We start from the raw sequence: 23,989 nt of genomic DNA, 5'->3' as shown, positions 1-23,989 counted from the left end.
AAACCATGACGTCATACATTAAGTTTCGTGAGGTCGTCTCCTGTAAATAAGATATCTCACAGCTGTAGCGATACACTGTAACATTTCATGTGTTTTCCATGGAGAGCAAATGTATCTAAATGCTGGTAGCATATTGTAGAGGGTGGCAGTCCACTGCCAGCCTTCATGCTGTCGCTCAGCTCGCTAGGCTAACTTTAGCGTGATACTTAGCTGGTTAGGACGCTAGCATTAGCTAGCCATTTAGCTAATCAGAGGTTATTACGGGAGGATTCTAGCTTGATTTCAGAGGCCTGTACCTAATTGAAATGGAAGTTTGAAATGACAGCCAGCCGTAGCCTCTAAGTGAACTGACGCCTAACAAAGGTAAGCTGACCGTGTCGTTAGCATTGAATGGAATTGACTATATGGTGCTTTTTAGCTGACGGCACGTTAGCTACTTCCCTCTCATGAAGGGGGGCCTGTGACTGACAGCTTTTGCCAGGTGATGATACACCGCTGCTCTGGTTGTCAGGGAAAACGTTTATGAAAACGAGTCATGGTATTGCTGTCAGTGACGCCGACACTACAGTTAGCAAATCTGTAATCGGGCTTGTGGTTGTCACCTTAATGAACACGCGGAATGTATATCAGATCAGTGCTAACCCATGTCAGAGTGAAATTACTTTCAATTTTCTACCGGTGTTGTTTGTTAGCGCCGTGCAGCGTTAGCCATAACAGTATTGTCTAATTTGTTCTCACGATGATGTTACAACATGTGGTGAAATAACAATAGAATAGGCAAGTTGGTAAAACTAACATCCGTCGTTTGTTTCGAGCCTAAAGACAAATGACGGATGTAGTGTGCTCTTGACTGTGCTTGGTGGTTGATCATCATATCTGAGGTGTCATGAGGGGAAATCCAGTTGTCTGGTATCTGAGTCTTGTCTTGGGTGTCAGAATAAGTCAACCATCTGCTCATCATCTATTGTTAGAATATTCAAATAAGCAGCAATATGAGTAATGTCACAGGAGGTCCTGCTGAAAAGCAGGTACTGGACAGGAATGACTGGGCAGTAAAGAGGGAGAGTACACAGCTGACACCATCATGAAGTGTTAGTTTTCTCACAACAAACCACAAGCAGCCTGGTTCAGAGATCTGTTCACTTAACAGGCAGTAATCAGCTACAAGAGAGGTAAAAGTTACCTTGCAGATTTCAATCTATTGTGCTTTATCTTTACTGAGGTCACCGTTTATCATTATTCAGTTAGGTCTGTGGAATATTGCAGTTTTATTAATTAATCTCAATAATTAAACAAGCTGTCACTCACTATTTTGATTGCACGTGTGTTGTTCTTTGTGGGGAAAAAAAAACATTTTTTTGTATTTTTTAGTATTCATTTGTTCTTTCTTTATTTTCAGACCACAGGTCAAGCTTGCCTTGATGTTGGACCTCCTGCCTAGCATGCAGCCATGAGCTCTGCCCTGTGGAGCCAGGAGAAGCCCAGTGGGGGCTTCAGGGAGGACTGGCGCTTCTACATGGTCATAAAGGAGTGTACGGTGGAGAAGCCTCCCCAGAAGACGCTGAGGATCCCCCGTGGTAGTCTCGGTCAGGCCTGCCAGGAGCGCAACAGCCTGGGGCGAACACTGCCCCCATGCAAGGGCAAAAAAAGTCTCCGCATTCTGGATCAGACCAATGTGGTGCTGAGCCTGGACGAGCGGGACGTCCTGGAGCTGGATGAGAAGCTGGCTGAGCTGCTGTTTCCCATTACCAACTGTGAGGAGCGGTACGCCCTACTCCGCAACAAGCAACGGCTGGAGCGTGTCCGTGACATTGACTGTGGTTCTAAGGTGCGTGTCCAGCTGCGCTCAGGGGATGAACCTCTGCCTGGTGTGGTCCGCTTTAAGGGCTCACTGCTACCTGACAGAGCCCTCTCTGGAATCTGGTTTGGAGTGGAGCTGCTGGTGAGAACTCCTGTCTTTTTTGGGGGTTTCTTTGTGGGGAGAATGAGGGCGCAGAGTGAAAGCACTAATTTCAGTGTTCTAGTTGTTATTTAAGTTGCACAGAACAAATTAGATGTATTTTCTTAAAATAACATTTGGAAACTAACTGAAATTTGTCTTTAACTTTCACTTTAACCACAGCTTGAAAAACAGGTACAGCTGTGGAACCAAAAGCAGAATTGCAACAAAACACCACTGTGCAGCCACTGTGACCGTGAATACTTTTTTAGGAAATAGTTTTCAACGGCAGGTGACTAATCATTGCAAACCAGCTGTCAAAATTTTATATTTCCCTCCTATTTCCCTTAAAACCAGCTCAAACACAGATTGCATGAGTGTCTATGTGGCTTGTGCAAATTCCATTTAGTCTTATCCCATACAAAAGAAGCAGCCATGAACTGGTTCATGAGAGCATGAGGTATTTTCTAACTTATGTCTCATGCTTAAAGCTGCAAATGAAAACACACTACCCTTGCCGTCTTTATTTGTCAGGAAAAGATTACAACCATTTTTGTCACTCGTGGCTTTCATCGGTAACACTGCTCATAGTAGTTGCAATGCTATGAAGTATTTGTACTGTTTCTAATATAAAGGACATTTGTGAGCAACCATTCAGTTACTGGAGTGTGACACTGCTATTTTAAGCTCAATGGATTTTAGCATCTACATGCATAATAGAGGGGAAGAAATGCAATGAGTACAACTATATTTATTCATCCTGGTGGTGCGCACAGATGTACATGTCTTTCATGTGTGCCTTGTCAGCTTGCGCTTACATGGTGTTGGAAAATTGTTGATACAACTAGAAGCACATTTAACAAAATAGACCCTGAATCACATCAATGTTTTTGCTGACAATAGTAGAGCTATTCTGATGACTGTTTAGATCTGTACAGAGCACAAAGCAGTGCCTCCAAGGCAGAATGAAAGCTAAATATTCACATTTGTGTGACATTTGCTGTGATGATGTCACATCTCGGCACCTTGCATGTCATAGTTATTTTGACTTGTAGAAAACGCGGGATTAAACTCCATTCGTGTTGGACTTTCAGACTTGTTTTGGGGGAAATGTTTTGGTTATATTCTGCAGGTTAATTGAGGGTTTAGGGTTAATGTAAATTTCTGCACTTTCTCAAGCTTCAAAGATACAAACTGGCCACAAATGTTGTGTTTCAGCAAAGTTCTAACTGACATGAGGGTGAGCAGATCATGGCAACATTTAACTTTTTGTGTCAACTGTTCCTTTAGTCTCAACACTGAATGTGATTATTCGATGTCATGCCATTCAGTCTGTACCATATGTACAGCAAGTGACAACATACAAAGGGTTGCTTATTGCAGCACAGTGTTGTTTTTATTCTAGTGCTGGAGTCCTCCTGGGTGGGCTGATGGGGCTCAAGCATTCAGACTGTGGCTCAACATAAAGGCCTCATGGTTTGCAGATATGATTCATGCAGATATGATTCATTCATTCATATAATTCTGATTTTATGCCCCTTGCCAAATAGAGATGACTAAACTATTGCTACGGTCTGCATGTGAAAAAAGAAGCACAATATGTTACACTATGGTTTGTGAGAACATCCAGTATCTGTGCTGGAACTTTTTGAATGCATTTATCATCGCAGTAAGTCAAGTCATATTCCTGCTGCAGTAATCGATCATATGCTCTCACAGCTCTATGATGTTGACTTACCCTCACTGAAGAATGCTGAGCAAGCATCCTTGCTACCTGCCCTACTTTTTGTGACAATAAGTTGATCATCCCTCTTGCTCCTGTTCTGTCTCACTCTTTGCACTTGTCTCATCATCCTTCCTTTGGTTCTGTCTCCCAGGAGGAGGGCCGGGGCCAGGGCTTCACAGAGGGCTCCTACCAGGGCCGCCAACTCTTCCGCTGTGAGGATGAGTGCGGTGTGTTTGTGGCCCTGGATAAGCTTGAACTCTGGGAGGATGATGATGACGAAGCCTTGGGTGAGCTGGAGGTGGACCACGTCAATCTGGTGGAAGACGACCAGGACTTCCCACCACTGGAGATCAACTCCAGGGTCTTGGTGCAGACCAGGGACGGGCCAGAGAGAGGCACCACCATTTTTTGTGACCTGCTGCCAGGCAATGAAAGCCTAGGCTACTATGTGGGAGTTGACATGGTGAGTAAGGCTCTGTTTGAATATCCACAACTCTGTGTCTAAAAATGATCAACAGGTTATGTTGATGAAGAAAATGATGCAAGTGCACAAAATCTGAGTCTCCTACTGCTTTCAGTCAAGTAAAGTAAAGTGAAGGGAAATGAAGTTCTATTATCATCTTTTTCTTCTTGACAGTATGACTTGTTTCCCTCAAACCAATAGTTCAGTAGTTTGAGGAAAAATGCTCATTTGCTGTCCCACTGGGAGTTAGATGAGAAGACTGAATTCACTTTAATGTTTATACGCTAAATGAAAATATAGATACGGTAGGCAGTCGGCTAACTTTTCACCTAAGAGCACCTCTAAAGCTCACCATTTAAAAGGTTGTGTCTTGTTTGTTTAAGCCGTGTGTTAAAGCAATAAATTGTCTTTTTATGGGGGTAATGTGTTGGACTATTTCTTGGATGGAATCCGTAACTATGTGAAGTCTCTGCAGCTTGCCTAGCAACTTGTCCTGACCACGAAATAGTCAGTAACAAACGAGACACGTGTTCATTACCGAGCTGTAAAGGAAGCAAGACAGTGGAAATTGATGCCAAAATGTCAAACTTTTCTTTTAAATACAGTTCATTGGTGGTAACTGGAATTCAAGGTGTGTATTTGAGCAAATCCTAATTTTACACAGCTTTATAAGTTAAAATAAGTAGCATCTTATGGTTAGAACATCACAAGTTTATGTCATGTGCATGGTTGCATTTTGTTGTTCAGACTAAAACTGAACCTTTTCAAAACTCAGACTAAAAACGTGTGCTTCTGTGTGTATGGTGTAAACAGAGTTTTTGCAAAGCTATGATGCAAACCAGCTCAGTCAAGGACCCAGGGCTGTGTGGCAGCAAAGTTAAGGAGACAACTAGTCGCCTTTAATTTAGTGTCTGATCCTTTATTTTCAAAAGTTGTTATGGCTGAATACACAGCAGTGCTGTTGTCATTAACCTGGATTCTTGTTGATTTTGCAACATGATTATGAAATAATTATTTAATTAGTGCTGCAGCTCTGGAATGACTGCTTGTTATACAAAGTGTTTATGGGCCGCCATTAAGTAACTAACCAAAGAAGAATAGATTTAGCTGTTTTCTTTCACCTGGAAATGCTAATGTGGATGCAAATTGCTTATACACAAAGTGGCTTTTTAAAATTCAGACCACTTAACACAGAAATGATCTCTCTAGTGTCATTGCTCTGGGTGACAACTCACTGGCTGACAATGGAATAATGTGTGTTCAAAACAGAGTTGCCACATCAGAAGGGAAACTTACTCTCATATTGTAAAATCTACACTCTAAGTTTCCTCCTTGTTTAAATTCAATCTTAAATCTTGACAATGTTCTTACCTGGTCAGCGTTAAATTTAGGTAGAAGTTTATAATGAAGTGAAATGATGTTTCAGTCATGACTGAGGATGCTTTGCCAGTTTTGTTGTTCAATCATTTGAACTGTCTTCACCTTATTAGAGGGCAGCAATGTCTGGAAAGTTTCACAATTTCAGCTTTAGTGCACAGAGTCACATTATGAGAGTTAATGTCCTAATTTTTTTGTCATGACTTGCCTATGTATTTTTTTTAAAGACTGTTTCTCTGTATGTTTAGGGAACATGTCTTGTTGCCTGGGATCACAGTAGCTGGTATCTATGGCTACTGTTGTCAGGCGGGAGAGGTATTGTAGTCATAGGGAGATTGAAACACATAACTGAGGCATTTGACTGCTGATCGTTATCAGCAGCAGCACCAACAGCAGCAGCAGCAGCCCACTCAGTGCATCTGAGCCACCCACACAAAGGCAAGGCAGTCACGCGGGGAGTGAGGTAAAGACTTAGTGCTGTATGACCCAACAGCATGGCAAGGGGCCAGCAGGCAGCTGAGGAGAGCCCACTGCTCTGCCTCACTCTGCGTCCAGCCTCGCCCTGCCGTCTCTAGCTAGTAGCACTGGCCTCACGCTTATCTTAGATTATCCCGCTGGAGCAGAGTCCTGGATTCCAAAACCAAAAAGAAGAATAGTGTGGTTGAGCTTGCAGAGACAGTAGAGCTTTCAGTTGAATTAATGTGAGATGGAAGATCTGTTGTTTTGGTGGAGAAGATGAAGATGAGCAGTTTGGATCATAACAATACTGAGGATTACGCTTAAGCATAATTTTCGGAGTGATAAGACAAAAGACGTTATTAATCACCAAGGAGATAGTAGGGGAAGAAGCACGTGTGGCACCTCATCAGTTTTGCAAAGATGAAGAACGTCTGCTGGCAGGGTTATAAGGTTCTCATGTCTCCAACTCTTTCAGGACAATCCTATCGGGGACTGGGATGGTGTGTTTGATGGGAAGTTGCTGTGTAATTTTGCCAGTTTGGAGCACACTCGACTCGTCCCCATCTGTGACGTAATGCTAGGTGAGTCACCAAGAATTTGTCAATTTTTTTGGACCATGTGTATGTCATTTTCTGAAAACATTCAGCCGTCTTTTTCTTGGACCAGCTCTGAGCTCCCTCTAATCGTTCTGAGTTTGTGTTTTGCTTGCAGCGTGAACAGAGAGCCTTTTGTGTTGATGTCTCACTTGTTTTTGAAAGTCAAGTGAGATACTCAGGCTCTTTGTTCTCCGCATTGGCATATTGATTTGTTTATGTGTGCCACTGCCGCCTCTCTGACTATTCAGACTTGCGTCTAGAAAATCTTAAGGATCGGGAATCTTTATTTTGCAAATTTCACTTTGAAACAGTCCTTTTGCACTTTCTAGACAGGCTACATGAAGTATATGCTGTCACTAAGTAGAGCTACTTTCAAATCTACCCCCAAACAAAAGTTGCCATTCATTGGTCATTGTCATGCATGTGTCTGACCACAGTTAGAATTGTCTTTTGTGACTGACAGCCTGCGTGCAAAGTTAGAGGCAAGAACACTTATGGTCGATCAAAGTTATGGTTAGCCTGCAGTTATTTACAATATCTTTAGCCTGCAACCTTTAATTTTCAGGCCAGGTTATTACTTCTCTTGCTGTAGCATACCATTTCACATGGTAGAGTACTTTAGTTAAGGTGCCATACATTAAAAGTATGTTTTCTGTGTAGCCAAGGAGGCTGACAGAGTGTAAACATCTTATTGGATATTTAAATGTGTTTGTGAAACGTGTTTATTTAACTGCAGTGACAAAATGAAAACCGTAAATGAAAACTGTAGGGGGTCAGTGCACATTTACGTGTGTTCCAAGTGGGCTGTGGAAGGCATTTGGTGCATGGTAGTTCAATGCAGGCTGATAGGGCTGTTGTGCCTCTAATGTGGATGTATTTCTGGGCTGTACAGAATATTCCATGCAGGACCAAAGGCTGCAAAAGCACAGTTTTGCCCCCAGAGGCACCAACAGTGACAAGTCGTCCTCTGGCCAAAGCAAACCAAAGAGCAAAGGTACTGCACTGCTGTTACGATACAAACCTAACTGATGTAGCCACCGCTTGTTGTGATGATAATCCTTAAAGGGGCATTCCAACAAAATTGTTTGGTCCTGATTCTATAAATATAGAAAGTGGTCAAATCAATTTTTGTTCTGAAGGTTATTGCTGGTAACTTTTGATTTGAGAGTTATAATAATCCCCCCGAGGCTATTCCCTCACAGCTAGGACAGACAGGAAGTCTTTTCATTAGTACAGAATTACAACAGATGAAACAGTTTTGGTGGAAAGTCCCTTCAAAAAGATAATGATAACAGAGGGCATGCTTAACTCCATTTTACACAAAATATGAGAAACTCCTGTCGCAGCTGCATTGATTTGATGTGAATGGGATGTGTTACTACCCTGATTGCCTTTATTTTCTCTTGTAGTGTTTCTCTTATGGAGAAAACTGATTACAGTTGCTGACTAATTTGCCTTTTCCTCTGTAGGATTTTCTACTCTTTATTTTTCACTTGGTCTACTGCTGAAATATAGGGACAAAACATGCTTTCAGACACACACACACACACACACACACACACACACACACACACACACACACACTTTGCTCATCTCTGTGTTTCTTTTCATGTACTTGTGTTATTTACAGGATTAGGTCACCAGTGTGGCAGTAGAAGCAAGTCTGAGTTTTACTATACTTTAAATGGCAGCTCTGTTGACCCCCCAGCCCAGTCCAAATCCAAAAGCACATGGTACATTGATGAAGGTAAAACATGGTTACTCATGGGATGTCAACCATCTTATCGGCAAGCTCCTGTTTTCAACAAGTTACATACTCATCTTATTCACTTTTATCCGTGCTAGACAATTTTAATTGACTAATATTGGCAAAATCAGTGGCTCCATTTCCGCTAGGCCAACCCTATACTGAAAGGCATACTGTGAGTTGCTCTAAATAGAAGTGTTCTCCAAAACTAGATAGTTTTAGCAATTGTTAAAACTGTGTATGGGAACCCATCTCTCCCACCTGCTAAAATCATATGGCACAAAATCCATTTTTTGATAATCAAGCTAGTTTTGTTAACTGTTTTTCTTCTCGACTGAAGTTTTCTCATAAAATGAACAAAGTACAAATTTAGAATGATGAGTTTCTCATATCTTAATACTAAAACTTTACCACTGTAGTTTTTTCATTTGCATGAATACAGTATCTCACAATCTTGACAAACCATAGTATCTCTTAATTATGAGATATCCACTGCAAATTATTTGTCCAGTAGTTGACTTAGAAAGCGAGTTTCCTAATATCATTTCAGCAGCAGCTAAACAGAGCTGTGGTGCTGAACCAGGGGAAGACAGCTGTCTTCACCACGCTGGCTAATATAAGAAATTCCACCAACACAAGTGATCTGATCCACGAACAGAAATAGTTTTTTAGTAGCTTACAGAAGAGGTACATTTTAGATCTGTATCAGAGAAAAGCAGGGATTAGTGATCTTATTTTTTAAAATTTGCTCCCGTTAAAGATAATTTAAAAAACAAAAAATTCATAGGGCGTCTTATATAGATGTAATTGACATTACCCTTACAACTTATGCAATGCAGAAGATTTTTGTGCTTTGGCTGTTTGTTGCTATAAGAACCTGAAGTCACAGTAAATCAGGGGAAAAAAAGAAAAATTAAATGATGAATATTTTCTGTTCAACTCTTTAGCAAGTGGGAGAAAAGGAGATTCATACAAAATCCACTATATATATCTGTAGTAGATGTACTTATGTAATTACTGTATACTGGAATTAAATAAATAAAATACATACTTCAAATATAATTTGAAGAAAAACAACAATCAGTAGTTTGTTGCAGTAGCTTGCCATGAAGACCTTTCCACTAGTCTTGTCCTTCATCACCATTTTAGTGTGATATTCCACCTGCATGGTATACTTGGTGTCGCCCTAAGGCTTTTAATAATGCTTAATGCTGCAAATTACTCCTTAACTGGCTGTTGTCTTATTTTGGCTGCATGTGAAGTTGTCACACAAACATTTCTGTATAATACGATTTGCAGGCCAAAGCATTAGTAAAATCCTTCACTTCTGGTGTCAGGCCTGAGTGATTCAGTCAGTGCATTGGGTTGTTGTTTTTGTACTTTTATTTACGGGACACAGGTTTGACTTCTGTTTCTTTTTAAGAGGGAAATTAGATTGCTCATGTCAATGCCAATTTGTGTCAGTTATGAAGAATTTGACAAGTGTTTCTAAAAATCCAATGCTGAAGTCAAGATGGTGGATGCAGATTATTACTGTGTTTTACTTGTCCACAGCATTCAGGATATTAACTCATTATTCTGTTAATGATCATACTCTGTATAAGATTCATGTTCTAATCATGATTTAATGCCTAAATGTGAATTTCAGCCAAATCTAGATCAAAAATCAACCAAAAAAATAAAATGATGTGCCTCTGCATCATAGTAAATGCAAACATATGCAAGCTCTGAAATTTAGTCTACTCTTTATTAAAATGAACACTGTAAAATGATGGTGTTGTTTTCTCCTTCCAAACAGAATACTTGAGTGCCTGTAAAAGTATTTCAGTGCTAAAGCACAAAGTAGGAGAGGTCGGTCATTAATGGCTGAAGTGCTGTTTTCACAACTGCTTACTCATCCTGTGAATGTGTAATCATTTTCATCTTCCTCAGGGTCACTTTCTACATTTTGGGTTATTTTTCTTCATGGTTATGGTGATTTCATTTCTGTCACAAAGTCATCAGACTAGACTCCAAACTCCCGGGGCACTGTCTGTGAGGGAAGCACTCATGTGTGGATGTACACGCTTAAAGGGGAATGCCACTTTAATCAAGAATTAATGTTGTCGTGGCAGTTTGGTCAGAACGTATTACGTCGCATCACTCTTTCTTAAAGTTAGAATTCAGGGAGAAAACTATGATATTGTGATTATTATGACATTATTGGTGGTTTACAAAATCATACGCTGCAGGGAGACAGTAAATATTGTGGTGACTTTCTTGTGCTATGAGGTGCTGGATTGCTCACAACACTATTTAGAATTTAAATACTGATTTGTAATGTATGTTTACTGTATTGAATTAACATATTACAATTCCAAAACTATTACATAACGTTGATAAGGTCGTTGTGTAGCATCTGTTCTCAGTGACAGTTCCAGTAAGCAGCAACTGAATGGTAACTAACAGCTTCATATTATAATTTCACACTTTGATTTCAAGAAGAGAGGAGAAGCCCAGATGTGCTTATAATGATGGCTGACGGGACATCATTCAATAACTGCTCACTTCTGCAGTAGGTGATGTGTAAAGTTAGCTTGCCAGTTATCTGCTTTTAAGTTTTTGCTTCAGGGACAAAGCACAAAAAAATCCCAAACCTTGTCAAATTGATGTTACTTTTATAGCAGTGACAGATATCGATTCCCAGTGACACCAGAGTTTTTAGCTTTATCAAAGAGTGAGCATGTGTTGTCACTGCACAGTTCATCTTTTGGGAATTCTTAGATGGAGTGGCACTCCCTGTCACAAACACATGGATTTAAATGAATTCATCTGAGTTTTTAAAGGTGTGATATGTTCGCAACCTGCCGTCAGGCCAACTCCAAGTATGTCATCTCTGAAAATTGTGAATTTCATACTGCTCAGTTATTTAGGTGTGTCATCTCAAAAGCAAAATGAAGCACATTGCAGAACGCCTTCAGATGGGAAAAGGAGTCTTCACACCAAACAAAGGGCATTTTCACACTTTATACAAGAACTTGAGTCTTGACAGTGTCTTATTCCTTTAATAATTAAGATGGTTCATTATCAACAGTTTTTACAAAAGGAACTTTTCTGAGCTGTGATCAATTTTTTCAGCACTATACACTCAACATAAAGCTGTCGCAGATTCTTTTTTTGTATTTTCTTCTCACTTAAATAGCAAATAAACATTAATCTCGACCGTAGACCAGTCTCTCCAGCATGGGTAGGCAGTAAACATATTTTTAAAAACTTAACAGTTCTGAGACTTTTTCTTTTAGCTGTCCAGATCTTGTTAAACTGTAGTAATAATTTATTTTCATCAAAAATAAATTTTGAACTTGTCATTCTCACATGTCATTCATTTGTAAGGAAAATATTCCTAGTTTAGTCTGGTTGATGCAAGTGTGAAAATGCCTTAAGACGCTGGGATTGTTTAGGTCAAAATGCTAAAGGCCCTTCAGTCTTAATTGATTTTATTTAAAACCTCTAAAAAAGCACATTGAGGGAGAACCCTCATTTTCAGTGGCCCTGAGGTACATACAACAAACACAAGTTGAAAACACAAAACCAAAACAAATGACAATGACAAACACTGTTGCAGTTTGAGAGAATTTTAGTAGTTCTTTAAAGTTAAATGTCTCCAGGTGTGCCGGTTCCTTTCTCTCATCGGATAGTGTCGTTAAACTGTGACAACAGCGTCTGAAAATCTTGTTTTTGCTGACCTCTTGTGGTTGAAGTTCTCACATTGCAACAGACTCTCAAAAAGAGTTCAGCAGACCAAGGATTTTCAGCTGAGTGTTGCTACTCTGTAAAGAATGACATCTCTTTCATATTAAAGTTAGCTCATGTAATTTATATGTTGTGTTTTTATATAAAATGCTCATTAAGCTTTGGTATCTGCTTTCTCTCCTGCAGTTGGGGAGGACCCCGCCAAGTCACTTACTGACACACCCCCTGACTTCAACCAGTCCTCCCCGCCCTCCAGAGCCCCACCCCCTGTCTCATTGACCAGCGACAACAAGTTCCACTCTCTGCCCTTCAGCCTGAACCGTAAGACTGGGCCCATCGACAGCATGAGCCATGGGCCTCTCTCCCTCTCTGTCCAGTCGGTAATGGGAGAGCAGCCCGAGCCCTCGTCACCTGCTGCCCCTCCCTCGCCGCGGCCTTCAACGCCTCCCCGAGGACAGCCGGGTCTGGAGGTGGGCTCTCTGGTGGAGGTGAAGGAGAACCCCCCTCTGTGTGGCGTCATCCGCTGGGTGGGGCTGCCTCCTGGCCTGCTGGAGCCTTTGGCTGGGCTGGAGCTGGTGAGGCAACACAGCAGTGTAGAACTGAAAGTTTGGTTTAGTTTTTAATGTCAGTTAATGAGGGAAAAAAACTGAGACACTGGATAATAATGGACAATAAAATAATTATATATCTGGAGATGGTCTGTGGAAAAATATCCCCTTGCCAGATTGTGCTTGTGTGGAAATTCAGTCTTGGTCACTTACTTGATCACACGTTTTTGACACATTTTGTGTAGAGTGATTATTCTCCTTGTTGCTATATTCCACTTTAGGTACATTGACAGATTACAAAAAGTCCTTCCCCTGGCAGGAACAAGAAATGAAAATCACTTAATATCAGCTGATATATCTTAGTATTGGCAACACTTATGACCCCAGTACATTGCAACCTAACAAGCAGCACCCACACCAGCTTTCACTCATTCATTTGAAGCTACGCAAAACCACAAAAATATCTTCCAAACATTTCTTATTAACTTGAGCTTGTTTTGATGATCTGCACATTTGTTGCATCTTCCTGGTTGATGAGCTGGATAGGAAATTAGTGGACTTATATGTCCATGTTGATTATGTTTCTCTCAGTACCGTCATCATTTTTCAGGTAAAAAAAACACTGCTTGATACAGAGGCAATATTAAAGAAATAGTTTGATGCTTTGAGGAAACATGCCATTATTGCCTTGCAAAAAGTTAGATGAAAACTGGAGACGAATAGAAGAATGAGGGTGCAGGGGGTAGTTCTGTTGCCTCAGAATAAGAGGGTTCTGGTTTTGACCCCGCTGGCCAGCTGGGGCCCTTGTGTTTGCATGTTTCCCCCGTGTCAGTGCCAGCAACCCTTAACAGGATTAGCGGTTATACTGTAGATATTGGATGAATGCATTGCTGAAAATGTCTTTACCACTTTCATATTGTTTGTTCACCGTAAGACTGCAGCCAGAAGCCGATTAACTTAGCTTAGCTTAGCATAAAGACTGGAAACAAGGAAACAGCTGGCTTTGCTGTGTTGCAAGGTAGCAGCTCTAGCAGCTCTAAAGCTCACTTAATAACCTGTAATATTTTGCTTGTGTAATCCGGGCCATTAAAAGGATTATAGAAATGACAAAAAGTGGTTTTACTGGTGGTTTTGTGCTGGACTATTTCTTGGCCAGGCACAATGACCTCCTGGATTCTCTGCTGGTTGCCTAGCAGCCTCACAGTGACGACAAGACTTAAGGAAGTCACTGAGCCCCACAACATAATGAATAAACAGATTTCTCAAAATGTCAAATTATTCCTTTAGGCAGGTCTGAATAAAATTTAACATATTCGTCACTAAACAGCCAGTCACAGAATACATGAAAGCTTTTTTTTTACTGCACACCGAGGTAGTCCCTGACAGTAACTGGCTGATGTGATCTTGACCTTCCCTTTCAGGAGGAAGAGTGCCCTGGTTGCACTGACGGCACCTTCAAAGGTACGCGGTACTTCACCTGCCCACCGAAAAAAGCACTGTTTGTGAAGCTCAAGTGCTGCCGGCCCGACTCCCGTTTCCCGTCCCAGCATCACTCCTCCAACCCCATAGAGCGGTGCAACTCCATCGGTGAGTCCTCAGCTGGACTGGGGATAATTAAAGACACCAAATTAGCTATTATCCACAAAAGCTTTGTGTTTACATTTACACTGTTGTGTTTATGCAGCATTTGGGGGTTACCTAAGTGAGGTAGTACACGAGAACACGCCTCCTCGCACAGAGAATGATGGTCTGGATGTCATGGTGGGAAAAAAGAAAGGTATCCAGGGCCACTACAACTCCTGCTACCTGGATTCAACCCTCTTCTGGTCAGTATTCCTTAAGTCTAACAGGACATGAACATCTCTGGACCTCAGTTACATTGATTGACTCTACGGTGCTTCCTCAGCCAGCAGTGCTGTGTTTGCCCAGAGGCAGAGGCTTTATTAGTAAACTGTTTTGACTTTGCCCACTGGCTCTAACAGGAGGGGGTATTCCTGCTGGGAGCGGGCCGGTGGATAGTGGTACATCTGTTGTTTCTGCCAACACTGCGAAAGGCCATTAAATACAGCAGCCAGTCCAAACTTTTAAACTAAACTGCAGGAGATTGCATGCTCTAAAGATGCCTCGGAGTTTTGGAGTTTTGAATTTTAGCTTTAAATTTGAGCAATCCAGAAATAATAAAAAGAGAGCCCTCCAAGTTAAGTTAGATTCTGTGAGAAAATATAAAAAGAGCAGAAAGGATTTTTAACCAAGTGTACAATAACTACAAATGTAATCAAACAAACTGCATTGTATGAGGATATTAACTGTAATCCTTTGGTTGTGTTTTCTGCTCTGCAGTCTCTTCTCCTTCAGCTCTGTACTGGACACAGTTCTGCTGCGACCACGCTCAAAGACTGATGTGGAGTATTACAGAGAGACCCAAGAGCTGTTGCGCACAGAGATAGTCAACCCCCTACGCATGTAAGGCAGAGTGCTTTATTGCATACTATACATACTCATGACTTGTGACTCCTGATGTAAGTTTTGACTCAGTGCTCTAATCATCTGCCTCAGGCATGTATTTTTTATTTATTTTTATTTTTTTACAGGAAGCTAAAAGCTGTTTGTTCTTGATGAGAGTCTTGAAGTTTCTCTGGGACTTTTAAAAAAGAGGCTGCAAATTATTTAAATTCAGCTAAATAAAACAAAACAATCAGATATATATAATTGGCATTTTTTACTTAATTATCAAACCCTGATTGTAGCATCAATTCAGAATTGTATTAGCACAGCTAGTGTCACTAAACCAAATGTGGCTATTTAGCCATCTTGTAACTTGCTCGTTTTTTTGTCCTTCAGACACGGGTATGTTTGTGCCACTAAGGTGATGAAGCTAAGGAGGATCCTGGAGAAAGTAGAGGCAGCCTCTGGGTTTACCTCTGAAGAAAAAGGTAGAGAATAACACAGATCATTTGTTTATTAGTCTTTCAACAATTTCTTACATGTTTTCTCTGTGCTCTTTGTCATGAGTTTGACTATATCATGGTGATTTTCATATTAACAGTTTTACAGTTTTTACTGTGTGCAGTGGATGGCAGCCTTGACACAGGAATAATACCTCACATCTCATTTAAGTACATGTTGTCTTGCAGATCCTGAAGAGTTCCTCAATATCCTTTTCCATCACATACTGAGGGTGGACCCGTTGCTGAAGCTAAGGTAAGAATGTGAGATAAAAATGCAAAACCTCTTTGTGAAAAGATACTGCATCAGCACAATTTAAAATTTCCTGAAATTGTTATCAATAAAACATTTTGTTTTATTGTTTTCTAGCAATGTTTTAGTTGGCTTTTTTTTTTTACCAAGCAGAAGTAGTTTAGTGAGCAGTTTTTATTTTTTAACCACAAACCATGTGTATGACATGGCGTAACATATCTGTTTGTTGCTGCTAACCACACTCTGCAAATACAGTTCCAAACACATCATTGCTGAACCACAGAATTATACCAGACCTTGTTTAAATATGCTGTATGTAGATTTACACATAAAGTTTCACTTTTGCTGCAGTGCTTGTGCTCGAGATTAAATGGCAGACAGCGTGGGCAAAGTGGTTTGCCTAATGGAGTTTTTTTCATGTCACATTATGATAACTCCCTCTAAGTTTAGTGATCCATGCAATGCAGACGATCAGAATGTGGTCTACTGTACGACAGTAATTCTACTGTGAGCAACAATGCCTGTGTTCACACTTTCATACCAAAACTGAGCAGTGACAGACTGAGAGTTGAAATCTCTCTAATCTGAAACATGGACTGGGCTGAGAAATGAATACAGATGTTACAGAAGATGTTTATCATGTCCCAAGCAGTTCATCTGCCTGATCTAAAACACGCAGTACAACTTTACACTTGACAGCTTTCAAATGAAAAATAAAGATTTCCAGTTGTTGTAGTAAGCTTTTTTTTTCATTCACACACATTGCATAGAAGTCTTCAAATTCCTATTAAATCTTTGAAAATTCCTCAAGATTGAACAAAAACATTTTGATGTTACATATCCTTCACTAACAGGTTTGATCATTAACATGATTAACATCGATAAAACTACATACAGATCAGTTTTTAGACGAGAATTACAAAATCTTGATTCTTTACGAAGCATTTTAGCAGATTTGTTTGTAGTCCAGTGAGGTTTGGTGGTTGTGGGTACTTTTAGTATTTGCACAGATTACAGCTGGTCTGTTGTCCTTGTCTCCTGAGAAAGAGAATGTGCAGAAAAAAAATGAATAAAAGGAATAATCATAGACTTTGTGTTATTTTCCAGGTCAGCAGGACAGAAGGTTCAGGACTGTTACTTTTACCAGATCTTCATGGACAAGAAGGACAAGGTGGGCGTTCCCACCATCCAGCAGCTCTTGGAATGGTCCTTCATCAACAGCGACCTTAAGTTTGCAGAGGTGAATTTCATTTTCTTTCAACTTTTTTCAAAAAACATATTAGGTTGAGCTGAGTAGAAATATTGTTTATATTGTGGTGAGATTTGTGTGATATATGTTAGTTTGGAACAGTCATTCCCAGCCTGTAGATTATCATATCACATAAATCTTTGAACCAAATCATAGCGTATTCAGTACTACCAAGAATTAAGACACTACCTGAGCTGTTTTCACAATTTGTTGCTGTACAAAATTACATCCTTTTGAAATTATTTAATATTTAGATCTGATGTTTTATTTTGTTTTACTCAATTAATTGCAGTTAAGTTAATATAGTTAAAATAAAGTTAAAATAATACTTAAAAATTAAAAACTTCTCGTAGCTTATTTTGCTATTATTACATATTCAGGTTGCTTTTAACTTTGAGTGTTAATTATGAAAATGTATCCTTTTAATCCAACAAAAGCAGACAACAGACTAGAGAATGTTTTTGTGACCATGATGTGTTGGACAAATTAAAATCCAGAAAACATTTGCATAGTGTGCAATGTGGTATACAGTTCTTGATGGCTTCGGGGCTCGAGTCTTTTTACACAAGAGATAAATAATATTACACCTTTTAATTCAGCTGACAATACACCTGAGGTACTTTCAGCATCACCGTTGTGTGACAGTAGAATGGCTCCCCCCTGTGTTAATAGTTTGTAATTCAAAAATCAAATCTAATCAAAAGTTGATTAAATTAAAATAAGATTGAATGCTTTTTAATAAAGAAAGAAATAAAGAAAAAGACAGAAAAATCTACAGCTGTGATACAGAGGGAGAGTGAGACTGCTTGGAAATGGGAAAAGAGTTTACACAGCTCGTTTTTTTCCATGTCCTGACCCCACAGCTCCGTTACAGGACTTTGTGTCCTAAGCCACCAGCAATCCTAAAAATGATGCCTCCTACATCAAAAGCAGCTTCCACTGCTGATTAGACAATTAATTCAACCAAGAAAATGTCGAACGTTGATCACACACAGCGTATAGTCACATGTCCTGAGTACAAGGCAACTTACACTTAAGACTCTGAATTTTATCGTCATTATATTACATTAAATTACCCTAGATAAAATAACAACTTTTTAGAAAAACAACACGTTAGTGATTTTTCTTCCACTTCTACAAACTTCGATGTAAAGGTCTGTAACATGTTTGATATCCAGTAAACTGTGTAGACTCTGTGCTGCTTTCAGTTCCTGTGTGCACTGAGCTTCACTGATATGTCCGCGGTGCTTTGTTGATGACCACGTACATTTTCTCTTGCCTTGTTTTTCCTGACTCCCAGGCTCCCTCCTGCCTTATCATCCAGATGCCCCGCTTTGGCAAGGACTTCAAAATGTTCAACAAGATTTTCCCCTCACTAGAGCTAGACATCACAGACCTCCTTGAAGACAGTGAGTTGTAGCTAATAATTTTTTCCAGTGCGTAAGAGTGATGTGTTCTTTTCCGATCGATGGTCTTTCGGAGCTGTGTGGCATTTGGTAATGAAATCCCACTGACTTGTCACTGCTACTCAACTGAGATGAAGGAACCTTTTTTCCTTGTTTCTAAACCTGCTAAAGAACTTTTGTGCAGCTTGTCAGGTAGAATAAATGTATGTGGGTTTTTTTATCCAGCTCCAAGGGAATGTCGAATCTGTGGGGGCCTGGCTCTGTACGAGTGTCGAGACTGTTATGAGGACGGGGATATCACGGCTGGCAAGATTAAACAGTTCTGTGAAAAGTGCAATACACAGGTAAACAACAGGGGGCATTATTGCAACACCAGTTCAACAAAAACTAAGTTTCAAAGTGTGTGTCAGGATCATCCATTTGGTGGCGCCAAATCCAAAGGAATCCTACTGTCTCAGTGCAAAAGTTATGTTGAAGAAGAGTGGCGTCTACAGTAGATTGTAACACATGGTCTGTTCATTTCACTTGCCAGCACTCAGTGCATTTTCTGAAATATTGCTGGATTTATATCTAAATTGCCCATCTGGCAGTATAATCCTAAAATGTACTACAAAGCTTTTATTTCCCGTGATTCTTAATCCATATGCTATATGATGCATGGTGAACATATTTTCTTCAACTTTTAATAGGCCACAGAAACAGTAACAGTCTGTGTGATGGCGTGTACCTGTTTGTACGGATTTAGGTTCACCTCCACCCGAGAAGGAAAGCCCATCGGCACGGCAAACTGTCTGTCCCCAAGGAGCTGCAAGACGGTACGGGGCGGCAGGGCAGTTTCCCCCGCCAGAGGATGGAGCTGTTCGCTGTGCTGTGCATTGAAACCAGTCACTACGTGGCCTTCGTCAAGTACGGCAGCGCGGATTCCTCCTGGCTCTTCTTCGACAGCATGGCCGACCGTGACGGTAGGTGTCATGGCCTTTTGATGCTCAGTTTGTTATGACATCAAACCGATCCTTGAAATAAAGCTGTGAGCCAGGAAATGTACAGGAAATAGTTTTTCTAACAGCGATGAGAGAATTTCACAGTGTTCAGTGACGAAGATGTTCTTATAGGACCTCAGATACGCAGTGAAGATCTTAATTAATCACTGCACAGAAAACATCATGCACCCAAACATTTTCTGTTTGAATTTTGAACCAAAGCTATGGTTTTGTCAGACTGAATTGCATCGTAAGACTTGGAGATACAATCTGACTTTTTATTCTTCCTGTGATATCACATGTGACTGCCACAGCGCCTCTAATAAGTACAACTTTGAGTCCAGCTCCAATCTGAATAACATTTCTGTTCTGTCTGATGCTTTACATCATTTTCATTGAAAATTGATTTGCCCATTATTTTGTACAATTAATTGATTAATTGGTTGATCAGTGAAATTTAAGAAAATGGTGAGAAATTTTTGGTGTCACATTGAGACTGAAGAAAGTGGCAAATATTCACTATTAGTACTACTGGAGGTAGAGTTTGGCGTTTTTTCACAAGAAATGACAAATCGATCTGTCGATTTCCAGAACAGTTGATCATCATTTTTTTGTGGATCAACTAACTGATTAATTGACAAATAGTTTTACCCCTGATAACTGTTTTATTTTATTTTACTGCATAATCATGAAAAAGTCTAATGAGTGTGCTGAAAAGAGGATGTTTAATTTAAAACTATTTAAAAAACAATTTTACTTTCATAACTGCCGTTGGCTACTTCCAGATCATAGTGTGATTTGACCAATGAATTAATTCCTAGTCATCTAGTATTTGATTTATTTTTTAGTTGTTGTTTTTTTAATTGAAAGAACAATACAAAGCATACAAATTACACAGTAACCAAGATTTATTCAGTTTTTTTCACAATGTTTTCTCCCCTTACGCTCCCACCCCCAAAAGAGAAACCATAACAGAAGTAAAGGCAATACCCAAAATCAAACTAACGGCGAGAGTCTAGCTGAAAGTAGTGCACTAGCACTAGTAGCAGTGACATCAAAATTGCAATAAATGAGACACACAGGATAAGAAAGAAATGAAAAACTGATTCAATAAAAATAACTTGAAAATAAAATAAACAACCAAATGAAAAAAGGGGAAAATAATAGGGAGCTCAGTTGACATGTCTTAGATGTCTCTAAGTCTTTTCAAAATAGTTTAGGGAACCTCATTTAGTATTCTGAGCACTAAAAACGAGTTGTGAATTTGGCATTGCTGTTTAAAAACGATCCTGTTGTTTCTGATGATCATGCATTGGCTTTGCAGGAGGGCAGAATGGTTTCAATATCCCGCAGGTGTCTCCCTGTCCGGAGGTGGAGGCCTACCTGAAAATGACCCCAGAGGAGCTGCACACTCTGGACCCCAAGAGTATCCAGGGCCAGGCCCGACGCCTGCTGTGCGATGCCTACATGTGCATGTATCAGAGCCCGACCATGAGCCTGTACAAGTAGAATCCTCTCCCCAGCCCCTCCACCTCTGCCCCTCAGCCACACCACCTCCCCCCTCCACAAGGACAAGAGATTCCCAGAAAGACCAAAAATGAAAAACAAACTAAAAGAAGAAAGGCTGCCTGCCAGCAGGGGGGCTGTCCGGAGTTAACCCTCTCCGGCCCACCTCTCCTCAGTGCCTGCCAGTCTCTGGAGGTCGGAGAGATGGAAGAGAGGGGGAGAAGCCTATTTGCACTGTGCATTAGTTGAAGTGTTGTGTTCTTCATGTAGTCCTATGTAGCTTTCCTGTGTCTCACAGCTGAGCGTTGGTGGTGAATGATGAAGCAAAGTTAGGCCTTATGAAGATTCCCTCCCTGCTCAGGGAGGATGGGGGGAGAAGATGGGCGGAAGGGCATGTTAGCGTCACCGCGGCTGACAAAACGTGCAACAAAAACAAGATGAGCAAGTGGGAGGACTTTGGCCACCTCATTTACCTTAAGAAAAGAGGAGTCCTGCTATTCTTAATCACTGTAAAAGATGGGAGCTTTCCATAACGCCACATTACAGAAAGCGTGCAAATCCTCATCCAACCTGTGTGTACCGTTCCAAAAACTCGTGTAAAATCTCTTAGTAGCATAGATTTCTCCAGGTAGTAACATCAGCAGTATAGATGTCAACCTACTGTGCAGTCGCGTTAAGACCAGAGTGTTCTGCTCTATGTGACCCGGTTTGCATACCTTCCCATCACGCTGTGTAAATGTCTTTACAGTATATGTTTTTGCAGAAACAGATGTAGCCATTGTAAAAGTCTCACGTTTTACTGCATACTTGCTCAACCAATGCTGCACTTTTGCTCTATCCCCAAGTGGACCTATCAGGAAACATTTAGGTTTTGCTCTTTTTTTTTTCCTCCCATTGGAAGTCGCAGTGAGTGCTAATTTGTTGGTTGGGAGACATCAGAGTTTTGTGTTACAGAATACAAATTTGCTTCTCCTCTGTAGCTGTAAAGAGCGCTCTGCATTGCTAATGCAGAGGAGATGCCAGATAAATGCATGAAGGGAGGCTTGTACAATGGCTCCTGTTGTAAAGCTGGTTGGTGGAGCACTCCATGCATTCATAGGGTCAATGAGGTGAAATCCTGGAAAAGTCTGGCTGTTTTCTTTAAATTAAGAGAGTATGATGTGAAGAAATTCACATGCAATGTTGTGAAGTCGGGCTTGTTGTGTTGATGACTAAATCTAAATTATATTTTATGTTTACAAAGCCTTTTTCTCTGCCCGTCATGGCAAGTATTGACTCTCGCTGCCTTCCATGAAGATGTGACATGCAATGTTTCCAGCCATGCACCAGATAACAAAACAATTGTGATCAAATATTATTATTTATTATATTGTAATCATATTACAGCCTCATATGTCGTCCCTTTTTGAGAAAATGAAACAGGGTTGATGATACTGGTTTGGGTACTCCTCGTCCTCTTTCACAGTATATTGAAGTGAGTTATTGTTGTTTACACCATCTCATAGCAACTACTGAATGTTAATAGTGACATGCTGAACAGTGTAGAGTTAACAAAGGATGGAGAATGAATGAAGCACAAGGCTGGTAACCTTGGGGCACCATATATACAATAAGAAAACAATTAAATAAAAAAAATGACTCCATTGTATTCTAATTTTAAAGAGTACTTAATAGCAAACCAGTCATACTGTGGATTGAGATATTAAGTAGTTGGTTTTTATATATAACACAAAATTGGACAAAATCAAGAAGCTGCACATGTTGGCATCAGCATTATATATATATTTTTCCTAAATCACAACGTAATCATGGATTTAATTGTGAGTATAAAACAAGCGCGCAAGGGTGTTTTTATAAATTAGGTTCCAGCTGACAACTCCCATTTTGCTCTGTGGTCGTTTCCACTGTCCCAGGGATCCTGACAGAGGACCTTCCTGTGTGAACTTTTTCTGCACTGCTGAAGCTTGTCACTGATTGGAGCCTTGTTCTCTATGAGAGAAGTCTCAGAATGGAGGAAGGGATTTTTTTTCTGTTGCATCTGTACAATATAGACATATGTAACGGGTGGAAAATTAATGTCAGTGATGTTCCTGTAAATGTTAACAAAATAAAGCCAATTTTGAAGGGTATGTGGCATGCCTCTGAGTGGTGTGAAGACAGATTTTGTGAGGCCAGCGTAGGTAAGCATCAAGAGTTAAGGGTAGTAATTTTCCGATTTGGCATCGCCTTGTCAAAAAAAATTAACCACAGGAGAAGAAAATGCAGCAAATGGTATGATGTTGAGATAAATCTAAAATGTATTTCACTTACACAGTGTTGAGATGCTAATGAGGGCGGAAAGCCACCATGGAAAGAAGGTAAATGTAACTATGCTCTCTTTAAAGCCAGACCCCACTGACAAAAACAATCATTTTATCTAGCTGAACACGGGAGCTGCTGGTCTACCACTACCTAGATCAGTTTATAGTTTGTATTATTTTGTGACTTTGGATGTTTCACTGGGTTAGTTTGGATTTACAAAAATCACACAATTTAAAAAAACAAAACAAAAAAACAACCAAAATACTTTACCATTTGAGGCAGTGGTAGACCAGCAGCTCCCATGTTCAGCGATGTTAAATAACTGTTGACAAATGAGACTTGGATCATACTGCATGTATTGTGTGTGATTTTGTAAACATGTTTTGATATAGTTTTGTTGGTGTTGGATGCAAACCCCTGTGTTTTATATTTATCTCTTTATCTCCCTTTTAGGATTCTTTTTTCCCCGGAAGTATGCAAAAAACCCAAAACATTTTCTCCATGAATTCAACGTAACCTGGGTGAGTAATTAGAGTTAAGTATTCCTTTAACATTAACTTACTATTTCACATCAGCTTGTAACTGAAAGGGATACAGTCAGTGGCACATAAAAGAAAGAGACTCACCCCAAGGGGGTACTGACATTTTATTTAAAAAAAACAAACAAGTTAACTCAAAACTAAAAGGTGATGTAGACTTGTACTCCTGGGTGTGTCAGTACATCATGACATCACTGTTACATGGGGTCAAAGGTACAACACT

The 23,989-nt window shown here is 40.2% G+C and overlaps 1 protein-coding gene across 4 annotated transcripts; it reads left to right on the top strand.

Moving 5' to 3' along the window:
- The first annotated feature begins 4 nt into the window (after positions 1-4).
- Positions 5-23,055, top strand: cyld (cylindromatosis (turban tumor syndrome)). 4 transcript variants are annotated; one of them, XM_042482002.2, is made up of 17 exons: positions 5-363; positions 1,400-1,942; positions 3,817-4,128; positions 6,440-6,545; positions 7,453-7,554; positions 8,191-8,307; positions 12,226-12,614; positions 14,009-14,174; positions 14,272-14,413; positions 14,928-15,050; positions 15,429-15,520; positions 15,722-15,788; positions 16,893-17,025; positions 18,335-18,443; positions 18,666-18,784; positions 19,186-19,402; positions 20,745-23,055. In XM_042482002.2, exons 2-17 carry the CDS (start codon positions 1,451-1,453, stop codon positions 20,927-20,929), a joined length of 2,871 nt encoding a protein of 956 aa, XP_042337936.1. In that variant the 5' UTR covers positions 5-363; positions 1,400-1,450; the 3' UTR covers positions 20,930-23,055. The 4 variants fall into 4 exon arrangements, with proteins under 4 accessions (XP_042337936.1, XP_087936516.1, XP_042338005.1 ...); XM_088080390.1 differs by lacking the exon at positions 7,453-7,554; XM_042482071.2 differs by lacking the exon at positions 8,191-8,307.
- The last annotated feature ends 934 nt before the right edge of the window (positions 23,056-23,989 follow it).

This window comes from Plectropomus leopardus, chromosome 1, assembly GCF_026936395.1.
Source record: "Plectropomus leopardus strain MGB_pleo_1.0 chromosome 1, ASM2693639v1, whole genome shotgun sequence".
Taxonomy (NCBI): domain Eukaryota; kingdom Metazoa; phylum Chordata; class Actinopteri; order Perciformes; family Serranidae; genus Plectropomus; species Plectropomus leopardus.
This window is presented reverse-complemented; position numbering and strand designations above follow the sequence as displayed.

Coding starts and splice junctions, on each gene's coding strand:
- cyld (XM_042482002.2), top strand. CDS start 1,451: ATGAGCTCTGCCCTGTGGAGCCAGGAGAAGCCCAGTGGGGGCTTCAGG. Junction 14,414..14,927: donor CTGGATTCAACCCTCTTCTG/GTCAGTATTCCT, acceptor TCTGCTCTGCAG/TCTCTTCTCCTTCAGCTCTG. Junction 18,444..18,665: donor CACAGACCTCCTTGAAGACA/GTGAGTTGTAGC, acceptor TTTTTTATCCAG/CTCCAAGGGAATGTCGAATC.